The following is a 27,619-nucleotide window of genomic DNA, read 5'->3' as shown; positions in this document are numbered from 1 at the left end:
CAACAGCCTCCTAACTCCCATCTAGCCCCTTCCCAACTACTCATCACAATGCCACAAAAAGATCTTCCTAAGACACAAATACAATTCTATCACCTCTTCTGTAAGATTCTTCAAAAAGCCCAAACCCCTCAGCATGACATAACAGGTCCCTCAAGATCTGACCAGACAACTGCTTGCTTCTAGTTCCACTTAGAGCCACTCTTCCCTGATGTGCTACTAGAATACAGCCAAAACTAAATACTCATAGGCCCAAAGTATGTGGCATGGTCTCTTTCCACCTCTGTGTCTCTAAACATGGGCTTCCTTTGCCTGATAAGTCCTGCCTAACTTGGCCCAGCCAACTTCCCAGTGCTAGGACCCAGCCTGGATGGCCTCCTCAAAAAGGCTTTCCCTGACTGTACCCTTTACCCCTCATGAACTAAGGGATGCTCACAGGTGCTCTCATATGTTCTTCTCAGAGCAAGTAACACCCTGAATGCAATTATATTGTCTGCTCAGTTCTCTGCCTCCCCCACCATGAGGCCAAGGACTGTAACTTATTCCTCTTATGATCCCCAATGTATAAGTTCAGTGGCTGGCACATAAATGTCTGTTAAAAAAGAACATCTGATGATATTTATATTTATATCATATGATATATGATAAATATTAAAGAATTTCTAATATCTGTTTTGCATGAACCAATATTGCCCTCTTCTGGTCAGTACATTACCACACCAAATTCTTAAAAAATCGCTGTCCAAGTATTACATCAAGAATGTGTGAAACCAGTTTCAAGGGAATAAGATAAACTTAAACCAACTTAACACAATGCTGGTGGTCACAACTACGTAACACATATTACTATGTAAGGCTTTTATCTGTGACACAGGAGAGCCCAATCACCCCAACTCATCAAAGGAGGGACTTCAAAAAGAATTTAATATAGAAGTAATGCTTTTTAACAGATTACAATATCAGTCAAATTAACATAAAAAATTCCATTTGGACCTCTTTCAAATAGCTTGACCATTTTTAACTAGAAATATTTTGTTTCTTTTAAAACGTTGCTTACAGACAAAAAAGATTCTTAATGCTAAAATGGCTTTGGGAAACATACCAATGTCGTAAGCCATGAAATCTGAAGAGAAGCATTTGGCTCCATGGCTCATGGATGTGTCATTGTGTGTGTTTCCTCCAAACACCAGCATGGTTCCACTCACTATCACAGCTGTGTGCAAGTAACGGAAAAATCGGCTGTCCTTAAGAATAGTCCTTTTAAGTTTATTTAAAAATAATAAATACAAGGTTAGTTCTTTAGAATATTTATCATCTATTTGCTAATACAAACATAACCATTTTCTTAACTTCAGATCCAAGTGTGCAAATAATTCTAGATTTTTCTCTGTATATAAGTAACTTTCTCAACAATAAACATGTAAAATTGAAAGACGTATGAGAATTTTGATAAGATATGTTAAGAGCCTTAAAAATGTTCATACTCTATGTTCATACTCTATAATTCCAGTTTCTGAGTAGATATTATGTGAAATATGGATTGAAGCTTACATATGTTTTATTAATAAGACAAGAGCTAGAAACCAAAACTTCCAACTGTATGGGCTCAGGATACCCACATGATGGAGTATTACACAGTCACTAAAAATGAAAATTTTAATGACAGACAATGTAAAATGGTGTCCACAGCATGGTCTCAAATATGTAAGGAAATATGAAAAGAAACCATTGCTTTATAATTATATTATTTCATAACTCAAATGTGCTTTACATTTTTTAAGATTAGCATACTTTATATAGACCAGTATATAGTAGAGTGAGGACAGCTCTAATCTTTTAGGTACTGAGACCACCTGTTTGATGATTTCATGGAATGATGCCAGTAACTGACCCTAATGATAACACCTTGGTCAACAAGAAAAGGTTAAAAAGTGGATATATTCTACTTAATTACAATAGTGTGCATAAACTCAGCTATGTAGAACAATTTATTACTTAGGATTCTGAAGAGCTAAAATTTTACAGTGGTACTGAGTGTATGAATATTGAAAAACAAAAAAAAAAACCAACAAAAAAACCCAAGATTCTAATCAACCTACTACAAAATTATAGATACTACTACTTTATTACTTTCTGCTTATTTCACAATTTCTGTTTACAACGATGAAGAGAATTATCTGCAAGGCCTGAAAACAAAAATGTAGCACAATTTTCCCAGCAACTGCCAGAATTCCCACCTTAAAGTGAAAGCTCAAGAAAAAGCACCCACCACATCTGGGTGTCCACATTGTATCTGTAGAGATCATCTGCAAGCCGGTATTTATTGGCACTGAAAGCCTTGTAGCCTCCATGAATATACAGGGACCTGGTCCTGTGGTCATAGACACTGCTATGGCCATAGCCCCCTTGGACAAGGGCACCCTGGGTATGTAGTATACTCCATGTGTTCTTACCTGGAAAGGGCAAACAGTTAAAGGCAAATGTTGCAGGCTCCTCCTAATACTTAAAATTACCAATTAGCTTAAGACAAGAGAAGAGATTTCAGGAGACTTGATACATGTAACTTTCTTTAACCATTTTATTTTTAAAGGAAGGCCATCTAAAACTTGTAACAAATCCAGGTGGCCAAACTTCAACCTGTTAAATGTTCTGATGTTCTAATATGTAGGAAAAGAATTACATTAAATTTAAAAGACTCAGATCCCCCTCAATTGAACACTTAATTCCCCATGACCTTTACGGACCAATTTGCAGATGTACTTTACGGGCCTACTTTCTTAAAATATCATCCACATCCACAAAAACAAATATAATAAAATTTAACCAAAGGAAAGATTATATACTAAGGGGAAATCACACTCCATTAAACCAATCTCTAAAGGGCTTTTCAAATATTTTTTTTTTCTTCAGAAGTATTTGTTGTTTCAAACCCTTTTTATTTATTTTATTTTCAACACTCATAGCATTTAGTGCTATTTTTGGCTCCTTGCCAAACTGACAGTAACAAATATATACCACATAGCACCATCAATAATCTAAACTTCACTGGCAATTCATCAATGCTAACTGTATCTCAAGATCAAGTACTGGGTCAATGTTAGGTTGAATTTTGTTAAACAGTCATAATAATAAGAGTAAAATTTTAAATCTGACATTCAAAAACGATTCACTGAAAAAAATATACGTACCCAAGTCATACTCCTGCACATTGCTAATATATCCATAGAGAGGGCAGTGACCAAAGATAATCAGCATGACCACTTGGCCAGTTTTCAATGTGACAATGTGTGCTGAGTGCCCAACCACTGCATACTGCTCCTTTGCTTTAGGGGACAACAATACCCATGATTCATTATGAATATGAAACACTCTCAACTCATTGGTCACATTCCCTGTTGAATCAATTTTTCCTCCGTACATGTAAATTTTATCCTATGGAAAAAAATGTAAACAAAATTCTAAAAAACATCAAAAGGATCAGATCTAAACACAGAAAAAGGAACAGTTCAAAACCTCAATATTATTCTTAGCTTAAAAAGTGTTAGTGAAAAGCACCTTTCAGTGAATTATTAGGTAAAGGATGTAGAAAGAACAAAATAAAATAAATCTAACCTATATCCCTAATACTTTGCCACTTTTCTTGGACTTCCTCACACAAGATCTTTTACAATATAAAATGGCTTGGAAAAATAAAGTTGAAATAAACTAAAAAACAGGGAAATGAAAATGATTACTCAGTTACATTGTAAAGTCGCTATCCTTGGCTAAACTTGCTAATGAACGTAAAAGCTAACCTACACTAGATTAATTTTTAACCATTTAGTATCACAATCATAATATCCCAGTTTGAATATGAATCCGTTTAAATCTCTCGGGTTAAAGTAGTTTCAACTTTAATTTCCACTTATAACTTAGCCAATTATATACCCCCCACATTAGAAAGTTTTCCCCCAATTAAAAATCAACACGGAAGTCAAAATCAGAGACAGAAAGCAGAATGGTGGTTGCCAGGGGCAGGCAGGAGGAGGGAATGGGGAATTATTGCTGAATGGGCATAGAGTTGCAGTTTTACAAGATCAAAAGAATTATAAAGATGAAAAACAAAGCAAAAAAAAAAAAGAATTACCAAGATGGATGGTGATGATGGCTGCACAACATTATGAGTGAAATTACTATCACTGAATTGTACACTTAAAAATGGCTAAGTATGTTATACATACTTTACCACAATAAAAAAGATTAGAAAAAAAAATCCAACACTAAATAGCTATTTCAATCACATAATATGAGAAAGTGAAGAGTTCAGTTTCTAGCTTAGTACAGAGTGGAGACATTTTACCTTGTATAATGCTAAAGAATGACCATATCTAACAACCACATTGTTCACAGAACGGTTCAGTGCAAGCCACTCCCTAGAAGCAAGGTCATACCTACAAAACAAACAGATCATATTTTCACCCAAATGACAAAACAGAACATCTTGAAGTCTTTATTTGTGATCTAATCCACTTTGGAGATGCTCGTTAAATCTGCAATGGATATAGTGAGGTACCTGGGCAAACAAACCTAACATCTGGGCCTATGGGGCACATGAGAACTCAGGAAGGGGGAGCTGGGTTCCACAGCTCTGGGACGAGAAAGAAAATCTACTGGAATTTTCTAATGCTTCCTGAAAACCTCTTCTACACACTAAATCACTTGCAGGTTTGCATTATACTCAAGGAACTTTTATTACTATAACTTTTCTTTCATTTAACCATGCAAAAGTAAAGACAAATACTGAAAAAGGGATGATAACTAAGTTAAAAAAAATTCTTAGCCTTTCCTTTTATCTAATTTATTTTAAAAAGTAATATTTTCAAAAAAACTAGAATATCATTATAGCATTTCAATTATGCTATGAATACACTTAAAGACCTTTAAAATATAAAAATGCCCAGAAGAAAATCATTTATACTCTTACATTGCAGCATTAATCACATTCAATATCCTAGAATATTAGTTTTGTTTTTGAGGAAAACATCATTCTATTGTTTTTATTAAAATTATACATACTCACTATAAAAAGGGTAATCAATGCAAAAAAAACAAAGAGCCAAAAACTTAAAAATGACCCCAGGGCTTCCCTGGTGGCGCAGTGGTTGAGAGTCCGCCTGCCGATGCAGGGGACACGGGTTCGTGCCCTGGTCCGGGAAGATCCCACGTGCCGTGGAGCGGCTGGGCCCCGTGAGCCATGGACGCTGAGCCTGCACGTCCGTAGCCTGTGCTCCGCAATGGGGGAGGCCACAGCAGTGAGAGGCCCGCGTACCGCAAAAAAATAAATAAATAAAAAATAAAAATGACCCCACATTCTGTCATCTAGAAATGAATATCATTAAGTAAACATCATTCCAGACATTTTCTATGCATACATACAAATAGAAGAATAGACTGATAATATACATTTATACAAAGGGGATCCTAATATAGGTGAATTTTAATAAACAGTGTTAATTTTAATTTTATGTAATTTAATAGAAAAAAGAAACCAAAAATACTGTTATATTTTAAATGTTTTTCTATAAGTTTCCCTGAATACAAGATTTTTAAATTATGAAAAACATTATGTAAACAAGAACAGGTAAGAAAGTTTTATCACAACGTAATAGCAAAAAAGGGAAATAAATATCCATCAATAGAAAATGGATTAATAAATTATAGATATCTATATAACATTTATAGAGTGAATATATTCAAGCACTGTATTATTAACACAAATCTTGAAACAATGTTAAGCTAAAAACGCAAACTGCAGAATACTGTTCCTGTAAAGACTAAAACAAGAAAATTTATTAACTCTAAAAATGTTCATATATATTAAAAGTCTAAAGATAAGTATGTGAACAAATGACATCACAATATCAGGATATTGATTATCTCTGGGATTTCAGAGGGGCATGTGGGATCTTAACTATATTAGCAATGTTTTATTTCCTAACCTGGATGATGAATGTATTAGCATTCATTATTTTTCTCTAAACCTTTTCCTTTGTTTTAAATATTTTATACATGATCTGAAGAAAACATAAAATAGTGACATTCATTAAATATGAATAACACTTAAATCAATACCAGCTATTATTTTATGTATTTTTTTGAATATGCTACATTTTTAAAATACATGAAAAGTTATTTAGAGAGTAAACTCCCTTTAGTTTTAAAATTACATGTAATTTAATTTTGGACAGACTCCACTAACTTCCTACTTTGAAAGTTGAAAACATTAGCACCCACATTTCCTCCCATTTCTTCTCCCAATTTTTGTTATATAATTTTTACATTGTCCAGGTTCAAAACATGCACATCCCATTCTATAATTTCATAGTTATTTAGTACTGGATCTGTATTTTAGTTGAATCAGTCTCCTCACAGTCCTCTTACCACAACTTCTCCTTCTTGAGTCTTTAATTCTTAATTGGCTAGACTGCACTGTCAAGTGGTTATTCCTAGTGGAGATTATACGTGCTCCTCCCCGTAAATTCTTTCATGTTGAAGAATATCTGCTTGCTAGCTTTAGAGGTGAATGACATCTTGGCTGCATATAATACTCATGGGCCATCCTTTCTTTCCCGCACAACTTTGCTGACGCTGCTCCCTTGAATGTTGCTGGTATTGAATGCTGCCAGTGGAGGTCTGAGGCCAATCTGATTTTTTTCCACTTTTGTGTGGTTTGCTTTTCTGCTTGGAAGTCAGAAGTCTCAATCATTCTCATTCTCTCTCCCCCTCCTTTCTTCCCTCCCTCTCTCTAAATAAATAAATATACATAAATATATATATATGTATTATATATAAATATATATGTATTTCTCTCACTGTTTTTTAAAGACACAATATTGTACTTTACTTATGGTAGAAATAACTTAAATCCATCCAGGTAAATGTTTTAACAAAATGGACTGCATACTACTGCAACTTTTATGGCATTCTGGAAAGTGTTTCCTAAGAAGAACTAGCATGGCTTCTGAAAAACACATATATACCATATGTTCAAGCCAAAGGCCTGTTTCTTTAATCTTGAAAGAAAGGAAAGAAACAGAGGGAGCACAGAAACAAGTCTCCACGTGACCCAATCCATATCTCTTTCAAGTAACATGGAAGGTGCTCAATCTGTATCTTAATGCATTTTACTCTTCCTCAATCAATAACGTGTCAGCCCAAGAGCTGGTCAGAGACACTAAGGTGCCGGCAGGTGCTCAAATCTGGTTAAGATGAACTGCCAAAAGACACTTACATAACAGGTTGTCACTCTTTTCACAATACAGAGAAGCAAACACAAGACAAGAACAATGTTGATGCAATAAACTGTAAGAAATGCCAAGTGCCAAATAAACGCTCCTTCTTCTGGGAGCTGAGTCCAAGATAAAGGAATATTGAACAATTAGTTCTAAGATCTGGACATGCAGTTAAGCAAAGACAAACCTCAGGAATTCAGAAGTAGGTGTCTTCCATAAAGGTGCAGCCACCCCTCTCACAAATTCCTCCCTGATGGCTGGTAACACAATGCCCATCATGCCACAGGGCACATCCTCTGCCCCTCACAGTGGCCTGGTATTCCAATTACAGTGTCTGGCCATCCAAAGACCACAGGAAAGGCTCTACAGAAATTGAACTTGACCCCAGCCAGCAGGAGTCAAGAACTACCTGAGGCTTCCCACCCAATAATTTGCCGTTTATCCTACAAGTTCAATAATTTGATCAAATCAGGTTTTGTCATTGAACAACTATAATATTTTTCCTGAAACATCTTGTACTATTTCAATCCACTTGTTCTATTTGTTAGGTTCTTTTCTTCAGTGACAGCAATTATCTGTATTATATTGGACCTTCTGTCTCCCATGTCTTTGTTTTTTCAAACTATTTAACTTTTTCATCTGTATTCATTGGAATCACGTCTACCAAGCTGGCAGCAGTTTGATTTTCATTGTAGTTTTTGCTGTGTGTAACTTATTTATATTTCTTTACATGTGTACTCTCCCATTTCATCTCATTGTTATTATCTTCTTGCTTTTCAGCTTGTTTTTCTGAATTCAAATTCTCATTATATTGATCCATAGCACAAAGCAGTTGGAAGGAATACTTTTCCTCTATGATCAGTTGTTGTCAGTTTTACAGGCTGTGTTCTTTCCTCTTTACCTTTTCACCATAGATATTTGCATTTGCTACAATGTCACTTCTTTTGTCTTGCTTGTGGTTAGACATTGCTATCCAGACATTACATTTGCAAACTGTGGGTGATTTCTTAATTCCTTTTCTACTGTATCTAAGACAAGTTTATCTTTGCATCCTAGCTTTAGTGTGAGAGTTGGCATTTTATGTTATGTCCACTTTTCTGAAGTCTGAAGAAATGCTGGGGCTCAGGTGGGGGTGGGGGTGTGCAGTCTATTTGAATAAAATATCCAGAGTCTATTCGCCTCTGAGATTTTGTTTAAGTGTCCTATCCCAGGGTTCAAATTTTGGGATAGCCAAATTACATAGGGGCCCTGACTTCTGGGCAGACTCAGCCACTTGATCAATTTCCCCCTTTTTCACTTGATCCTCCTTAGCAACTATTTCTTACACTACTCAGTTAAAAGGGCAAGAAAACAATGATACCCACTCAGTTTGCTTCTCTCTAGATTTGGGGCTATTAGTGAGAACTCTCAGAATTTCACTCATATGGTTTCTGTGGGGGCTTGCTGTTTCTGTGTGTCTGTTTTAAGTTTATCAGATTAGGTGATACTCCTTACCTTGTGTGGTTACCTGTTGCTCAAATTTCTTACTATTATTTTTTTAGCTTAAAAAAACCCCTATTTTTTTGCTCAAGGGAAGGAAATTCAGTGACATTTCAATTGGAAATCTTAACCAGATGACCAAGATAATTTGTTTTGCAAGAGGACCCTTGGGTGACATAAAATGGGAAATGCTTTTTAATGCAACTTAAAAGTTTTGGGTTAACAGGGTTGTGGAGAAAATAGAGAGGGCAATTCCTGCAATATGCTTATATAAGAGTATAGACAATGATAAAATTTATGATCTAAGTTCCAGAAATACTCCCTCTAAAAGGAGTCACTATATTCACTTTTCATGAGTTAGTAAAAATTTATTTGAAACTATATTAGTATTTACACAAAATACATAAAGCTGTAAAAATCATGTTTTGATCAAGTACAAGAAGAGAAATGTTAAAACCTAAAAAATAAACGTGGAGATACATTCGTTAGATTACTCCTTTCTGCACGTGGACGCCGCCGAGTAAGCATCATTGACATCTTCCCTCTCCACTGCCGTCATGTCTAAGTCAGAGTCTCCCAAAGAGGCCAAACAACTGCGGAAGCTCTTCATCGGAGGTTTGAGCTTTGAAACAACTGATGCGAGTCTGAGGAGCCATTCTCAGCAATGGGGAGCGCGCACAGACTGTGTGGTGATGAGGGATCCAAACACCAATCGCTCCAGAGGCTTCGGGGTTGTCATGTATGCCACTGTGGAGGAGGTGGATGCAGCCATGAAGGCAAGGCCACACAAGGTGGATGGAAGAGTTGTGGAACCAAAGAGGGCCGTCTCAAGAAAAGATTCTCAAAGACCTGGTGCCCACTTAACTATGAAAAAGATTTTTGTTAGTGGCATTAAAGAAGACACTGAAGAACATTATCTAAGAGATTATTTTGAACAGTACTGGAAAACTGAAGTGACTGAAATCATGACTGACTGAGGCAGTGGCAAAAAGAGAGGCTTTGCTTTCGTAACCTTTGATGACCATGACTCCGTAGACAAGACTGTCATTCAGAAATATCACACAGTGAACGGCCACAACTGTGAAGTAAAGAAAGTCCGATCTAAGCAAGAGAAGGCTAGCGCTTCATCCAGCCAAAGAAGTCGAAGTGGTTCTGGAAGCTTTGGTGGTGGTTGTGGAGGGCGTTTTGGTGGGAATGACAGCTTTGGTCGTGGAGGAAACTTCAGTGGTTGAGGTGGCTTTGGTGGCAGCCACAGGGGTGGTGGCTATGGTGGCAGTGGGGATGACTATAATGGATTTGGTAATGATGGAAGCAATTCTGGAGGTGGTCGAAGCTACAGTGATTTTGGCAATTACAACGATCAATCTTCAAATTTTGGACCCATGAAAGGAGGAAACTTTGGAGGCAGAAGTTCTGGCCCTTATGGTGGTGGAGGCCAGTACTTTGCCAAACCACAAAACCAAGGTGGCTATGGCGGTTCCAGCAGCAGCAGTAGCTATGGCACTGGCAGAAGGTTTTAATTACTGCCAGGAAACAAAGCTTCGCAGGAGAGGAGAGCCAGATAAGTGACAGGGAAGCTACAGGTTACAACAGATTTGTGAACTCAGCCAAGCACAGTGCTGGCAGGGCCTAGCTGCTTCAAAGAAGACATGTTTTAGACAATACTCCTGTGTATGGGCAAAAAACCCTCGAGGACTGTATTCGCAACTAACTGTATAACAGGTTATTTTAGTTTCTATTCTGTGGAAAGTGTAAAGCATTCCAACAAAGGGTTTTAATGTAATTTTTTTTTGCACCCATGCTGTTGATTGCTAAATATAATCGTCTGATCATGACGCTGAATTAATGCGCCTTTTTTAAAAACGTGCTCTGTAAAGTTAGTCTACTCTGAAGACATTCTGGTAAACGACTGCAACAGTGTGAGGTCAGAATTTCTTCAGGGTGATGCCAGGTTCCATTTGAAATTTATTCACAACCTGCTTGTGAATAAAGCCAGCATCTTCAGAAACTTGGTGTAGTTGAACTGACAGTTACTGTGTTGTGACCTGGAGTTCACCGTTAAAAGGGTCACCCAAACAAAGCCATGGAGTTTTTTGGTTATTAATATGATTGTTGGCACATCCTATGCAATATATCTAAATAGAATTATTATGGTACAAGATAAAGTTATAGATGGGAATGAAGCTTGTTTATCACCCATTATCATGGGTAATCAATAAACTATTTAATACCCTCTTAAAAATAAATAAAATTAAAAAAAATAAACATGGCTTACAAGGTACACCTGTCAAAAGTAGTAGGTAACATCTATATTTCTAAGAACAAATATTTGTGAAAGAAATAAGGTAATTCATTTACTCTCTTATTCATTTGATAAATACTTATTTGAGCACATTCTATGAGCTAAGCCGAATTGAGTAAACAAGGTCTCTAACCTTGGAGAACATATAGTGGAAAAGGCAGAAAATGAGCAAGCACAGTAATGGGCACAAGTAGAATAAAAATTATGAACACTGCTCTAAAGGAAATGAGAACTATGAAAAAAAACAGGGAGCACCTGTCTGAACTAGCTGATCGGGGAGGATCTCACTATGGGACATTTAACTGACAGGATTCGTAAAGGAAGAAACCAGCCCTGAGGTACAATGGCAGGAACAGTCTAGATAAAGGGAAGAGCAAGCATAAGGAGTTTTAGGTAAGGAAAGAGGGCTGATGGGGCAGGAGGGGAGCAAGTTGAGTATGGGAAGGTAAGCAGCAGTCACATCAAGTAGTATCATTAAGTCCCATGGGAAGTCACTGAAGGGTTTTAAGAAGGTAGTAAATGATAAAATGTATACCCTAAAAAATCACCCCAGTTGATATTTAGAAAATGGATTAAGCAGAATGAATGGAAACAGACAGACTTTATAGGAACCTACTGCTGAATCCTAGATGAGAGATATTGGCAAGCTGGTCTTAAGAGAGAAAAGAATGAATATGACATGTATTTGGTGACAGAGTTGATGGGCTTGACATGAGATTATGCTATGAGGAGGTAAAGGAGAGGAAGTATCAAAATGACTCCCAGATTTCTTACTTCAAGGGAGGATGATGCCAGGAAGAAGTACAAAAATCACATAAATGGTAGAATATATGACTCATAGTATCTAGTATAACAGTGGAAGGGACAATCACCTTTACACCTTTAATTTTACCTTTACTTCTCAGGGTGGCAACACTAGAAGTAGTGAGAAGTGGTTAGAGTAGGGATAGATTTTTTTTTTTTTTTGCAGTACACGGGCCTCCCACCGCCGTGGCCTCTCCCGTTGCGGAGCACAGGCTCCGGACGCGCAGGCTCAGCAGCCACGGCTCACGGGCCCAGCCGCTCCGCAGCATGCGGGATCCTCCCAGACTGGGGTACGAACCCGCATCCCCTGCATCGGCAGGCGGACTCCCAACCACTGCACCACCAGGGAAGCCCTAGGGATAGATTTTAAAAGAAGAGCTAACAAGATCTGCTGACATATTGTGGCAGACAGACACTAGGGTGGTCTTCATGATCCCTGCCTCCTGGTGTTCATACCCATGTATATAATATCCTCCCCTCGAGTGTGAGCAGGATCTATGACTTGCTTCTAACCAACAGAATATGGCAAAAATAATGAGATGTCATTTCCATGACATCTATCCTGCTAGCAGACTCAGGCCAGAGACTCTCCCTGTGGCCTGATAAGTAAGCAGCCATACTGGGGAAACCCTACCAATAAGGAACTCTGGACAGCCTCCAGGAGTTGAGGTGGCCTCCAGTTGACAGACAGCAAGAAGCCAGGGCCCTTAGTCCTACAACCACCAGGAAATGGGTGAGCTTGGAAATGGATTCCTGCCCAGTTGAACCTCTAAATTAGAACACAGGCCAGGTAACACCTTGATTGCTGAGAACCCAGTTAAGCCATGCCTAGAACCCTGACCAGCAGACACTATGAGGTAATAAATGTGTGTTGTTTTAATCTGCTAGTTTGTGGTAATTTACACAGCAAGAGATAACTAATACATATACTGATATGGAGTGTGAAAAAACAAGAAGTCAAGAATGACTCTGAAATTTTTGGCTTAAGCCAAATAGAAGAATGGAGTGGTCGTTTACTGAGATAGGGACTTCTGGGGCAAGAACAGGCTTGGAGGAAAGATCAGTTTGGGACACATGGAGCTTTAGATGCCTATTGAGATGTCAAATAAAGAGGTGGGGATATGGGAACAGGTGATAAGTCTAGGATGCAGATATAAATTTGGAAGTCACCAGCATAAAGGCCAAGATATTACATGAGATCACCAAGGGAGTGAATACACACTCTCACAGAAGGGGACCAAGGACTGAGCCCTGGGGCACATCATCAGGCTAAGGAGCCTGAGAAGGAATGGGAAGTTAGAAAAAATGTCAAGGAAGTATGGAGTCCTGGAAGCCAAGTGAAGAAACTGTTTAAAAGAGGAGGGAGAGACTAGTTTTATCGAATGTTTGTGAAAGATCAAGTAAGATGAGGAATAAGAACTGAAAATTTAAAATCCACTCCTTAGTCATACTAGCCACATTTCAAGTGCTCAATAACCACATGTGGATAGTGACATGACAGTGTAAATACAGAGCATTCCCATCATAACCAAAACAGAAACTGTCCACTGAACAGTTCTGATGTAAAGAAACAGAAGACAGAAAAATGAGCAATATGTAGGTAACTGCTAAATGTGGTGGTGGGAGTTTGTGGAAGTCCTCTTTTGATAACCTTTATCTTTCAAAACAGAAATGGGAAACAAGGCCACTAGCTGAGCAGGAAAACAGGAGAAAATGTGGTGGAGATCTAAAAAATGAAAAGACAGTATGACAGCTGAGCAGGAGAATGAGAGATGGAATAAGAAAGAATTAATGAAATGTAAACTCCTGTGGGAGTTGGGATTGTTGGAGTTCACCTAACCTCTTGACTCTGTACATGCATATCTTTTGCCAAACTTGGGCACTTTTCAACTATTATTTCTTCAAATACTTTTTCATACACACCCTCTTCCTCCTCTTCTTCCAAGGCTCCTCTGGTGACAGAAATGTTAAGATTTTTTGTTACAGTCCACAGGTCTCTGAAACTCTGTTCATCTTTTAAATGTTTTATTTTGTCTGCATTGTTCAGATTAAGGAATTTCTATTGTTCTATCTTCAAGTTCACTGATTCTCTCCTCTGTCCTCTCCATTCTGTTGTTGAGAGAACTGCTGAAGCATTTTTATAATGGCTGCTTTAAAATCTTTGTCAGATAACTCTAATATATGTGTCACCTTGGTGTCAGTATCTCTTGATTGCCTTTCTCATTCAAGTTGAGATTTTCCTGGCTCTTACCATGACAAATGATTTTCAATTGAAATCTCAACATTTTGGGTATCATGACATGAGACTGGACCTTATTTAAATCTTCTGTTATAGCAGGCCTCCTCTGACACCACCCCAGTGGAGAGAGGGAAAGTCTACTCATTACTGCTGTTGCTGCCAGACAGGGGTAGAAATCCAGGCTCCCCACAGTGTCTCCACTGATGTCACAGGGGTGGGGGAGGCCTCATTAATGCCTGGTGGAGAAGTAAATCTCAGCTCCCTATATGGCCTTCTCTAACCCTACTCTGGTGGGATGAGGGGTGGTGGTTGGAGCACCTCACTTTATCCTGGCATAAGTGGAAATCTAGACTCTATACTAACACTTTGCTAGCAGGGGTGGGGGTGAAGCCACAGTCCTTTCTGTGCTGTTTGTCTAAGGTCGAGTGGTTATTTTCTAAAAGTTTTCTGTCTTGCTAAGCTGCCCCTTTCCTGGTCCTCGGGCTAGAGAAAACAGGGTTTTCTTGGGGCTTTTTCAGCTTATACCTATTAACATTTCCAGACTGCTGATTTTTCCAACATCAAGTCTGAGATATATGAGACTAAAGGAAAACGCTTGGAACTTACGATTATGTCATTTTTTGGGTCTTGAGGTCCCTAATAAGACTGCCTTCTTCAGAGTTTTCTTATGTTTGTTTTATATATAATGTCCAGGTTTTTTAACTGTACTTATCATACAAAGAATAGGGGAAAATGACCTTCATTTATTTATGATTTTTTAAAATTTCCTTTTTCATATTCTATTTCTTTTTTTTCATATTCTATTTATAAAGGAGTATCTTTTGTGTTTATTTACTCTGTGTTCCTTCTAGGTTTGTCTTTAAATCTGAAATTATTTTAAAATTCTTTCCTAACTTCTATCATCTCATTTCTGAATTTTTCTAGTCTTGGTTATATTGTTCTTTCATGTATTTTATCATTTTCTTATTGTATGTTAGCTTACTTTGGAATACTAAGTTATAATTTTTGTCAGTTTTTCTATTATGCTTTCACATTGAAGGGGTATTATTCTACTTATTCTCTTCTTTTTTATAATAACTTTCTATGAGATTTGACCTTGATATTTTTTCTGTTGCTAAATTTTAATTTTTTTAATTTAATTTTTTTGTAATTTAAAAAAAATTTTCCTGAACCCTTATAGGAGACGCTTGATTTAGTTAGTTTTTCTAGCTTCTCAGCTCACTAGCTCCTCTTCTGTTGTAGTGTAGTGTCCAACTATTTGGCACCTTACTTGAGATCTCCTAGCTCTGTTCCCCTCTCAGACTGTTATCTGGACTTTCTTTCTCTGCTGTCCCTGTCCTGTTCAATTTGAATTCTATTCCCAGCAGCTTTTCTTCAGTGTGGGACTTTCTCCTACAAAGAGTCTTTGGCTGGTTTTTTGAAAGTTAATAAGGCACAAACTGTTCCAGCACCTTCAGATCCTACTACAGATCCCTTGAGCTCATCCCCACTACTAGAACATGCAAAATCTTCCCAATTCCAGCTGCTGTTCTCAAAGCAGCTTGCTGAGCTTTCCAGCGGGTCTTTGGGTTTACTGCTGGTGGGCCCACCGCTCCCCTTTGCTTACTCCTACATAGATACTGATAGCACAAAGGTCTTGTAGCTGTCAATGGTTTAACCCCACCTATTTGTGTGGATGCCTTCTGACCAAGTTTGTTATAGATATTATCCATGTGTTTTTTATTTTGCTATCCTAGTTGTTCTCTGTGCTTTAGTGACTATGTTTGGGGGATTCAGAAACTATACTATTACTGCCATATTTCCAGAATTCCTTAAAGAACAGATGCTGATTTTTGACAATCTTCATTAGTAGAAAATGTTTAGAAAAACTTTCCAGGGCACAAAATCAGCACAACAGTAGGTGTTCAAAAATTTCTCCCCAAAGTCAAACTCCATAGCTAATTCCACTGTGAAAACATACTCTCCCTTCAGGATGAGCAGCATGGAACCAGCAAAAGACCTTGAACCCTGGGAAGTATTAAAGAATGGCATAATTTCCACTAGCAAACTATAAATGCAAGCCGTTTAACCTATAGAAATGTTAATTAAATTAAGAGGCAAAGCAATTCCCTATTTATATAGAACCTATTATATATATCTAACACAAAATCTGAGAGACAGTGTCTGGAAAAGATGAATTGTTCTTTATTACAGCAATGAATTCTTTGTGGCTCCCAATTTCAAAAACTAAGAATATGTCCCCAAAAGTCTAGAATACAACTACTAAAATACTAACAGAGATTTTCTTCAGGAATGCAATTACTAATGATTTCTTTTCTTTTTGCTTATCTCTACTTTAAATATTTTCAAAATGGAAAAGTAAGCTTCTTGTAAAAATTTTTAAAACAACTTACGCTAGAACCATGTTGTAATCTGAGTGGTTGAACATATATCCTCCAACAACCCACATTATATTTCCATTGACCACAGCTTTGTGAGAGGCTCTGGGGAGCTTTAGGTTAGAATATTCCTCTTGTGTCCAAAATGACTGGTTAGCTGGTACAGGAACTGAACATCCAGGACCTAATAAAACATAATAAATTAGCTTCACAAAATGCAGCTTTAAAATTACTGCAATTCAGGAATTCCCTGGGAGTCCAGTGGTCAGTGCTCTGCACTTCCACTGCAGGGGGCCTGGGTTCAATCCCTGGTCAGGGGAACTAAGATTCCCACATGCAGTGCAGCAAGGACAAAAAAAAAAAAAAAAAAGAAAACTACTGCGTTTCAAGTTTGAATCATCTAAATACAACAAATTATCTAAAGAATATTTAGTCTTTCCTTTAGCATCTAAATATCAGACATATCCCTTTAATTTGTGCTTTCAATTTACTCAAAGGTAGTGACCAAGGGTAATCTCTAATAAAATTCAAAATCACATACTTTCTAATGAAGACCTGACCATATCTAGGTTAGGATTTTTTAGTAATGAAATACTTGCTTAAGCAGCTCTCAGAGGAAAGAGTGTACAAAGGAATTATTAATTCAAATGAAAAACTTTAGGGACTTCCCTGGTGGTGCAGTGGTTAAGAATCTGCCTGCCAATGCAGGGGACATGGGTTCGATCCCTGGTCCAGGAGGATCCCACGTGCCGTGGAGCAACTAAGCTCGTGCGCCACAACTACTGAGCCCGCGCACCTAGAGCCTGTGCTCCGCAATAAGAGAAGCCACTGCAATGAGAAGCCTGCGCAACGCAACAAAGAGTAGCTCCCACTTGTCTCAACTAGAGAAAGTTCACATGCAGCCAGGAAGACCCAACGCAGCCAAAAATAAATAAATTTTTGAAAAAAAAAAAAAAAAACTTTAGAGCTAAAATGTAAAGACTAGTCCTGGGAGTATTACAAACCATCCATTTCCAAAATCAAGAAACTCCTTTTTTGAGAGGTTTGGCTTCTGCTCCAACATTTGCAAAGTGGTAGGTAGTCAAATACTTCAATTATTTAACTGCTCAATGTCAGCCAAACCGAACAAACTAAAGCATCTAAACAAGCACATTTCTGGAAATTCAAAATAAATGTGTTCAAGAAAGGGGTAAATGTATTAAAAAAAAACCCAAAAAACTAAATCAGTAACAGCTGCTATCACCCACCCCTTGAAGAATTTGCTAAAGGGCTTCTTTAATAATCTGTATCTGCAGATAATTCCAATAACTGACTGCTTTAGGATTCTACTGTATAATCAACCCCAATTTTCTCTGAATTTATTGAAAGTTTCTGTGGAGAGACCATTATTGTCAGCTCTTGTTCCACCTCCCAGCTTGGTTCTCTATGTCTTATGGCTGAGACCAAGTTCTCTAAATTCATGAATGAACTGCAAAGACTGTTAAACTGCTCCACAGCTCTAGAGACCACAACCATACATCTATGAATTCAAAGATTTGTAAGAAGCTGAATAAAGAGATATGAAAATTTAAATGCTTCCTGATATTTGATTAACATAAATGGTACAGATATTAGGAATAAAGTCAATCTGCAACTTATTAAACTAGAAACATTCTGTAAATTGAAAGAAAAAAAAAGAAACAAAGAAGTTCCTACCCTGCCACTCTGAGAAGCAGGAGCATCCTCTGACATCACTTGAATTGCAGATGCCTCGATGAGGAAAACCACAGTTATTTACACAGTGAGGGATGTCACATGCTTCACCTTTCCAGTTTTCAGAACATTCACATTGAACAGTGTTGCTGCTATTACTGATCTTACATTCTCCTCGGCCTGAGCAATTATTCGGACACATGTCAAAACTATAAAAATAGTGGGGGGAAATTAAATCAACACAAAGCAACATTTTGATTAACTTAGCAGAACTTCCTCCTACACAAGGCTTAAGAAATCTTACTGTCTAGCCAGTTCATTCACAAGCGTAATTGCAGTACTTACCATTTAGCCTAAATGGGATCACTCAACCCTGCAGAACTAGGGCAAGTAATAAAATCAAATTAAACCTGTTGGATTCTCATAAGAAGAGACAGTTAAAGAGATTACAAGAAGAGAAGAGATTCTTGCAAAATATCCAGGCTTAGCTCCTTAAGGACAGGATGACTATCCTAATTCTTGGTAGCCCACAAATGGTGAGCATTATAAAATTGCCAAATGCATGCTAGCAAGGCTGGAGAAGAAAAGGATAAAACAAATTGCAAACAATACACTACCATCCTCATTCCTCTGGATAGTCTCTAAAAGTTTACAGAATTTGCTTAAGATTATTGCTCAGATTGGTGTGTATTAAATTCCTTAGCAAGTTTATCTACCCATCTCAGATGCAAGAAAAGGGAGGGGTAGTTTAACTTAATACATGAGTTTAACCATAAAGTGTTGCATAGTAACGTGACAATGATATTGACAACACTTTGAAAAGACATAATTCTGATTTTAAAAAGGGGGGATAACAGGATTAGCAAGATACTGTAAGAGTGTAAAGAAAACTAAAAAGGAATTTTGTAGCAAAGCATGCCAGAAAATCAGGAATCAGTTACAAAACAAGCTAATTAACATTCACACCTACACCCTAACGTCAGTTCACGATACATTTATAATAAAATTTTATAAGTATGTGTATATAGTATTTTTATAATCTATGTTATAATATAATATAATAAATGCATATGCCTACTTTTCAAACCCAGGCTTGTGATGAGCTGCCCCGGCTGCTAAGTCACAAACCCTGGATACCTGAAAAACTGAATCACCATACCAATCAAGATAAAGATGGCTTTAACTAGGGTTGAAAGACTACTGAGATTCTGAGAAAATGGGCAAGAAAAAGAACCCAGTATAAAGGTTACACACGGGGGTTATCAGCTATACCAGGAGTTGTCAAATGTATTGTGTAAAAGGCCAGATAATATATATTTTAGGTTTTGTGGGCCACAGAAGTTCTTTATCACAGACCCCCTGCTTATGGCATTTTATGAATTTAACTACTTCTGAAAATAAACATTTCTTAGGAAAAAAAGGTAAAGACAGAAGTTAGCTTCTCTCCTACTGCAACAAATTCCAAAAGCTGCCCAGAGTTTGTCTGTCTACATTTCCTTTGTAACCTCAACTAAGTTGTAATCAATGGGCCAACTACTGAGTACATGAAAACTACTAATATTTGTTAAATTGTACTTAGCAAACTCCTCCAAAGTTTTTATCCATTGGCAGGAATGGATAATGCCCCTCTTTTCCAGGAGACGCTCAACAGCAGCAAGACCTGGGTTGCAACTCTGGTCCCACTGCTTTGACAATTTACTTTACCTTTTCCTGCCACTTGCCTCATTTATAAAAGAAGTAGAAAAACAGTGGCTGTAACTGAGTTTTTAAAAGAACTTTAAATGAGAAAATTCATGCAAACTGCTTAGCATAATGCCTGGCACATTGTAAACCCTCAATATGTTAGTCATTATTATTGTTAAAACAAAGTATACAGTCTTCTGAAAAAAATCACAAATATTAGACTTAAATATCTTACTTGTAAGTGATATTAAATCCAGTCAAATTATAAGCAGCATCACTAAAAAAATGCAGCAGGGCATAACCTGATGTGGCAACGACCTCTGGGACAGTCTCGTTGCCATCTCTCTCAGGAACAATGAGGCCACTGAAATGAAAACACATGTCTTATAAAGGGAAGCATAATCACAGACACATCACATGGTGACAGAACACAAATTCAACTGGATTTCACCCTTGTAATTTAAAAAGCCACTTATAGGAAGAGGGCCAAATTCCTGTGATAAATGCACAGGAACAGATCTGAATCTTTTGCTAAGCTCTTCTCTATTCTAGGTTATATATATATATATATATATATATATATATGTGTGTGTGTGTGTGTGTATTTTTTTTTTTTTTTTGCGGTACGCGGGTCTCTCACTGTTGTGGCCTCTCCCGTTGTGGAGCACAGGCTCCGGACGCGCAGGCTCAGCGGCCATGGCTCACGGGCCCAGCCGCTCCGCAGCATGTGGGATCTTCCCTGACCGGGGCACGAACCCGTGTCCCCTGCATCGGCAGGTGGACTCTCAACCACTGCGCCACCAGTGAAGCCCCTAGGTTATATTTTAAATGAGATTTGAAACCGACGACCCTATTCTTTTTTTTTTAAGTAAAACATTTTATAATACTCCTTTGAAAAACTGAGTAAACCTCCACAATCACAGAAAGTAACAAACTTTATGAGTTCATGGATACCAAACATATACCATTGAAAGACATGAAAAGTAAAAATAGAAATAAAAGTTTGATATACAAACATCCATCATCCCAATACTATTAGCATTCTGATGTACTTTCTTTGTTTAATTGATACCATGTTACATATCATATTCTATTTTACAGGTAATATACCATAAGCATTTCTATGTCTCTAAGAGCTCCCTCAGAACTTTTAGAACCTTACTCAGAGCTCAGCCCACAACAGTATCTGTTGGGTGTCTACAAAGAGAAAGAATTACCGAGTCAAAGGGTCTAAATGATGGCTTTAAGGCTCTTAATCCATATACCAATTTGCTTTCCAGAAGAGAGATGGTGACTTGAAATCCCACCGATAGAGAATGAAAGGGTCCATCCCACCTAACCCCGCCAACAAGGAGAATTACCAGTCCTACTTTAGTTTTGCTAATTTAATATGTGAAAGTGATTTTTTTAACCTGTGGTTTTGAGCTTCTCTTATACTCCTGAGGTTAATCATTTTTCCTATGTTTACTTGCATCTTTTGCTTTTCTTCATATGCTCCTATCTTTTGCCCAGTTATTGTTCAGTACCACCATCATCTCACTCAGTTAAAGCCTAACTCCTTACCAGGCCCTGTGCAATCTGTTCCACACACACAATCCCATCCAATGAACAAACGTCTCATGTATTACAGATGGTCCCCGACTTACAATGGTTCGACTTACAATTTTTTGACTTACCGTTTTTTGACCTACAATTTTTTGACTTTACAATGGTACAAAAGGGATACACATTCAGTAGAAACTGTACTTAGAATTTTGACCTTTTCCCAGGCTAGCGATATGCTGTTGATACTCTCTCACGATGCTGGGCACCAGCACAAAGCTGTAGCTCCCAGTCAGCCACACGATCACAAGGGTAAACAATCAATACATGTACAACCACTCTGTACCCAGACAACCTTTCTGTTTTTCACTTCCAGTACAGTATTCAAAATTACATGAGATATTCAACATTATAAAATAGCCTTTGTGTTAGATGACTTTGCCCAACTGTAGGCTAATGTAAGTGTTCTGAGCACATTTAAGGTGGGCTAGGCTAAGCTATGATGTTCGGTAGGTGAGGTGTATTAAATGCATTTCAACTTACAATATTTTTAACATACAATGGGTTTATCAGGACATAACCCCATCATAAGCCAAGGAAGATCTGTACTCTCTTCCTTTCACTGGCTCAACCCCAGCCACACGGGCCTCTTTTCTTTCCTAAAGCACATACTTTTGGGCTGATGACTATCTCAAATGCTCATTCATTATGACCTAGCAATTCTATTTCTTAGTAGAAGAAACACTTGCTCACATACACAAATATATAAGAATCCTCACCGCAGCACTATTCAGAATGAGAACAGGTTGAAAACCACCTAAATGGTCATCTGGGAGCTGGATGAATGAGTCATTACATACGTTAGGTCTGCAGGACTGACAAGGCGCTCATCAAGGCATTCTGATGAGTAGGAATAAAAACAAGCTGCAAGACGATGGGTCTAGTATATGTGTACATTTATGTGTATTTATACAAGTGCATATAAAAATGAGTGGAAGAGCATATAAGCAGGGTGTGAGGAGGAAGAAGGGATGGGATTTTCATTCAACAAGTTTTTAATATGCAGGCAGAACTAGGGGTTGCAAAACGGTGAAGCATTTTCTACTATGCATTCAACTAACAAATACTAAGTACTTACTACAAGTGAGGCACTGTTCTAGGTACCAGGAATACAACAGTGAAGACGTCTCTGCCTTTACTGGAGTTCATGCCAGAGAAAGAATAAGCCTAGATACGAACCCCCAACCCCTGGCCCACAGGTGTGTATATATAATGCCAGGTAGAGGTAAATACTATGAAGGGAAATAAAACAGAGTAAAAGAACAGAAAGTGCTACTTTAGAAAGGGCATTTAGGGAAGGACTCTTGGAAGAAATGACATTTGATCATAGACCTAAATGAAGGTTTCAACCATCATCATGCTTTCATCAGTTTTATATACCAGAATCCCCTAAAATGATGAGGGGTAAGTACTTGCAAGAGCAGGGCCACCTAGAAACACGTATGTCAAAAGCAATCTTGCCGTAAGAAATACTGGCACAGTAAAGGACTGGGGGACTCAGTCACATGTAGGACACTCTTTGTTATCTTAGCATGAGCTTCAGGGTCAGAGACGTGAGCTCCAATTCTTGTTCCACAAGCCTGTGCATGTCACTGACATCTCTGAGCCTTAGCTTCCTCAAAAGCACAATGAAAGAAATCCTATCTACCTCACAGCAATGTAATGAGAAATTGTTAAAGCATGTGAAGGGCTTAAATAGCATCTCACACTAGTAGGTGCTCAATAAGAGATAGCTAATGGTATTTATTATTTATATGGTGGGGACATTTAAATGTATAGAACGAATGGCAGAATGGGTGGAGGGAGAAAGAATGGAGAGTCAGAAGGAGTGGGAGGGCCACCTGCACTAGATGACCACGTTGCTGGAGAAAGGGGATCAGCTTCCCTACTGTCAGAGAGACTTAGGCATTTGCTTCTTTTCACTTCAAAAACTTGTGACAGCTTCAGAATGTGCTTTTTCCCAGTGTGAAAATAAAACAACTGGTTTATGACAAAAATAAACTTTGTACAGAATAAATGAATATAAACCTCAACCCAGTGTGCAAGGCAATAGAAAGTGTGTGGGTGAGAAAGTGATGCTGCAGGCTTGCCGTTCAACTGTCACCCTGAGCTGCCTCCACCACCCTGTCCCCTGCCCCTAGGCAGGTAAATAAATGCAGGCTCAGTTTAGGCTGCAGCCAGCTGTTCAACTTGAGAAAATCAAGAACTGCTTGCCCTGGGGTTCTTCATAATCTTATATTGTAAACACAGAGTACCATTGTTTAGAACCATTTCTGAAAATCGCTGAACTAAAGATACTGTCTTAATTCAACATAACTGTCCCAGACAGATATAGGCTCTCTGAACACACCTGGGGCACAGTCTGACTTTCCCAACTACACTATGTTAAGTTTACATAGTTGGCAAATCCTCAGTTTGACACACCTCTCTCCTTGCAAAACTATACACGCAAGGACAGGCAGATGTGGAAGGTAAGCCAGATTTTTAAAGTCAGGGTTAGGAGCCTGGGGATGGGTCCAAACAGCATCTATACTTCTGAGTGGTGAAGGAGGGTCCACAGCCACAAAAGAGGTGCCTGCCTTTGATTACCTGCCACAAACTGACCACGATTTCCATGGGGTGCTGGACAGGCTGACTCCCACTTTCACAAGACCTCCTCTAACAGCTCTGCATCACAGCCTAAACAAATGTCTCACCAGTATTTGACTTTCTTAAAAATAACAACAAAAACCTCTAGAAGGAATAAGAATTTCCTCAGAGAGGAAAACTATTCTCCCTGCTCTATCACCACTACCACCTCTGCATCTCCCTACCAACAGATCTGAGCAGAGCGAGCAGGTACTCCACAAAGGTGCTGCACTTATGCATTTGTTGAAGTGAATGCACCACAAAGTCATAATGTTGTGCAGCTGGAAGAGACTTGCTCTAGTGGTTCTCAAATTTGTCCAGTAATGGAACTCTGTTTGTTAAACAAATTTTATTCAGAATTTCAGCATATAAAAGATAATGTGATCAACCAGTTCAGAGTCAAATTAAACTTCATGGACTGCAATACACCCAGAGAAAACACAGTACAACACCTTCATTTTAGGCTTCAGAAGATGAGGACTAGAGTGCTTAAATGAACTATTCAGACTCATGCAGAGCCTTGGGCAGAACGCAGATTAAAAGTCCAAATCTTCTGAATCCTGTGTGGCTCTCTTTTTCTTTATTTGGCTGAACTATCTGCCGCCAGGCTCACTCCACTCTGGGCCCCCAGCACATCACCACTGGGTTGATTCCTCTATCCAAAGTCCTCCTGACCCAACAGCACTCCTCAGCTCCCCATCTTGTGACATTGCCTTATGACCTGAACAGTTATTTTCAAATTCTTCCGCACATCAATGCTTCAGGGGTTCTGTGTTTCAGGTAAATTTCAATTATTAAACATACATTATCTCACTATGATTTTAGAAAATGCACACTCAATTATGTCATAGGTTAAATTTTAACACAATCAATGCATTAATTTATACATTTCAGTAAATAAACTTTTTTATAGAAGCTTAAAAATCCTCCTGTTGTCTGTACATATACTGTGGCTTCTCTCAAAAGTCACTGACTAAAACAGTTATACCCTTCTGCTTGTTTTGTGGTTGCTGTTGGTTCACATGTCTGCTCATTAAATACACAGTCTGGGTGAACTACAGGGTTATGCATACCCTCTTGGCAGATGTTCCCACAGGGCTATTGGCAAGCTGATTCAAAGTGCCTGGCACATAAAGAGAGGACTCCATGAGTTTTGATTAACAAATGCAGTATCAAGTAAACCTCCAACAAGTACTATTATCATGATAACATCATACTACAGATAGTTTTTGTGCTGTGTTAAAGTTTGGGGTGCCTCTTGCTATAAGACAAGGTATGAGTCAAATTCTGGCATAAAGATGTATATGCCCAACATGTAGCCAATATTTTGATGCTTAGCATGGCCTATCCACGCTGTTCTTTGGCCCTCTAAGTGAATCTCTAAAACCCAGAAAATGGCCTTGGTTCTCAGTTCAAGGACATGTTGCAGAGATTTCTAAGCCAAAGGGAGTGGAGAAATACAAGGGCACATTAGTTCCCTGATCTCAGCTGTCCTTTGCCTCCTCATGTTCTGTTCACTCTCTGTTATCTCCTCACCTACAAGAGACATCAACCAGCCCCATGTGAGGAATACAAAAAATATTTGTTAAATTGATTTCTTTTAAAGTCAGGGAAATCAAATATTTGAGGGAAAGAAATCCAGAAAGTCAGCTGACAACTATGACTCTCTAAGGATACGCATTTTAGAAAAAATATATTTAAAAAATCCTCTATCAAGTAAAAGGAAGAAAAATAAAAGTTTTGAATTTGCATGTGGTCAAAAATATAATAAACAACACAGCTACTTACTGTTAATAAAAAGTAAAATGTCAAAACAATTCAGAGCACCCCATGTATTTGGTGTTAAGCTGTTTAACAACAAACACAGAATATACTGTAGAAAAAAAATCACAACACGTAACTGGAATGTTCCTCATTCTCCACAGGTAACCACTGTTCATTTTATGTATACTCTTCCAAAACTTTTCCCTCACCCATATTAAGGTATATACATAATTACACATCACACACACACACACACACACACACACACACACACACACACACAGAGCTATATCTGAATTCAACAAATAACTCCTGAATGCCTATGCAATGAAGAACACAACAAGGATCAAGATAAACATGGTTCCTGATTTAATTTTTCACAGAAATAATATATTCGATATATTGCTCACAAAACATTTTTAGATGTAAACTTCACCACCACCACAAGAAGTAGGTAAATTTGATACTACTATCACAACTTTATAGATCAGGAAACTAAAAAGAGAGGTCAAGTACTCTGCCCAAAAACTCACCCAGAAGCTACAGGAAACCAAGTTAGGACTAGCACACAAGTGATAGGACTCCATAACTAGTACTCTTTCCATGAAGTAAATGTTTTAAGTGATAAAAAAGGAGAATCCAGTAAGAATACAATCTAGGAGATACATAAATGCAGAAATCAAACAATGGTTAACCAGTATTTATATGACTGAGCTTACCTAAAGGCAGCAACTAGAGGTGCGTAAATTGAGTCCCCATCATAAACATATAAATGGTCCCAACTACACTCTGTAGCAAAATGATTGAAACGAAGTCTCATTATTCTATTTGGCCTGAAAAGAACAGAAAAAAGTAATTTATAATAATCATAATCACTATAAAACATTTGAGAAAAAAATATAGATTTTTAAAGAATTTATATATAAAGAAGAAATTAATAGTATGTAATCAGTACTCCTTCACTTGTCAAAGATTTCCTTAGTACTTTCTATGTGCTAGAGACCACTAAATATGCAATGGTAAACAAAATAGACATGGTCTATGCATCTTTGGGCCTTATAGTCTATACAGTGGCCATTCTTTTTTTTTTTTTTTTTTTTTTTTTTTTCAGTGGCCATTCTTTACCAATCCATCAGCCTTTCTTATTCAACTTAAGATTTCATACTACATCATTTTACAAACACACCTGCCAATCCTCTAAACTCACCTGCCCCTCTGCCTTTTCATGGAACTCCCTGGAAGAAGCCCTGGTATAGAGAAAACCAAGCCATGCTGGAGAAAGTCACAACATTGGGTAGGCTGGTTCCAATACTGGTGCTTCGATTCTGCCAGCAGTCCTACTACTAGTTCTCAATTTCTATTTCAGACCACCCAGTCCCACCTCCCTGCTTATGCTCAGCACTCAGACAAAAATTTCTCAAATTCCCACTTTCTAAAATAGATACATCTACCTACTTTTCCTTCCATCTCTCAAATATTTAACATCTCCGTCTCATCTGAAACTTCCAAGTCCAGACTTAAATCTCTTTAAGTATCACATATTGTACAAAAAACAACAAAACACAAAAAACTTTAAATCCCAACTCTCCTTCCAGCTACTATCAGACCTATCCCTTTCTCCTCTGAAACTCCTCAGGAGACTTCGGTTTTCTCCATTTCCTCACATCCCACTCACCTTTTCACTCTCCAACCTGGCTTTAGGCCAAAGACTCTACTCCAAAAGTTCTTGGTAATATCAACACCATCTATATACTGGTGATTCCTAACTATATGTCTCCAG

The 27,619-nt window shown here is 38.0% G+C and overlaps 1 protein-coding gene and 1 pseudogene across 5 annotated transcripts in view; one reads left to right on the top strand and one right to left on the bottom strand.

Annotated features, from left to right (window-relative positions):
- The window catches only part of ATRN (attractin), a 173,483-nt gene that overhangs the window by 97,542 nt on the left and 48,322 nt on the right, over positions 1-27,619 (bottom strand). For all 5 annotated transcript variants that reach the window (XM_069541375.1, XM_060031150.2, XM_060031151.1 and 2 more), the window contains exons 3-10: positions 26,559-26,672; positions 20,081-20,209; positions 18,166-18,371; positions 16,486-16,654; positions 4,337-4,427; positions 3,186-3,429; positions 2,267-2,450; positions 1,100-1,254 (exon numbers count right to left, since the gene is read on the bottom strand). In XM_069541375.1, the coding sequence (XP_069397476.1) occupies positions 1,100-1,254; positions 2,267-2,450; positions 3,186-3,429; positions 4,337-4,427; positions 16,486-16,654; positions 18,166-18,371; positions 20,081-20,209; positions 26,559-26,672 (1,292 nt within the window). The remainder of the gene's footprint in view (positions 1-1,099; positions 1,255-2,266; positions 2,451-3,185; positions 3,430-4,336; positions 4,428-16,485; positions 16,655-18,165; positions 18,372-20,080; positions 20,210-26,558; positions 26,673-27,619) is intronic.
- LOC132437759 (heterogeneous nuclear ribonucleoprotein A1-like) lies at positions 5,716-14,200 on the top strand (annotated as a pseudogene).

This window comes from Delphinus delphis, chromosome 15 (assembly GCF_949987515.2).
Source record: "Delphinus delphis chromosome 15, mDelDel1.2, whole genome shotgun sequence".
NCBI classification, from domain to species: domain Eukaryota; kingdom Metazoa; phylum Chordata; class Mammalia; order Artiodactyla; family Delphinidae; genus Delphinus; species Delphinus delphis.
The sequence above is the reverse complement of the archived record's forward strand: the minus strand, read 5'-3'. Positions and strand labels throughout refer to the sequence as shown.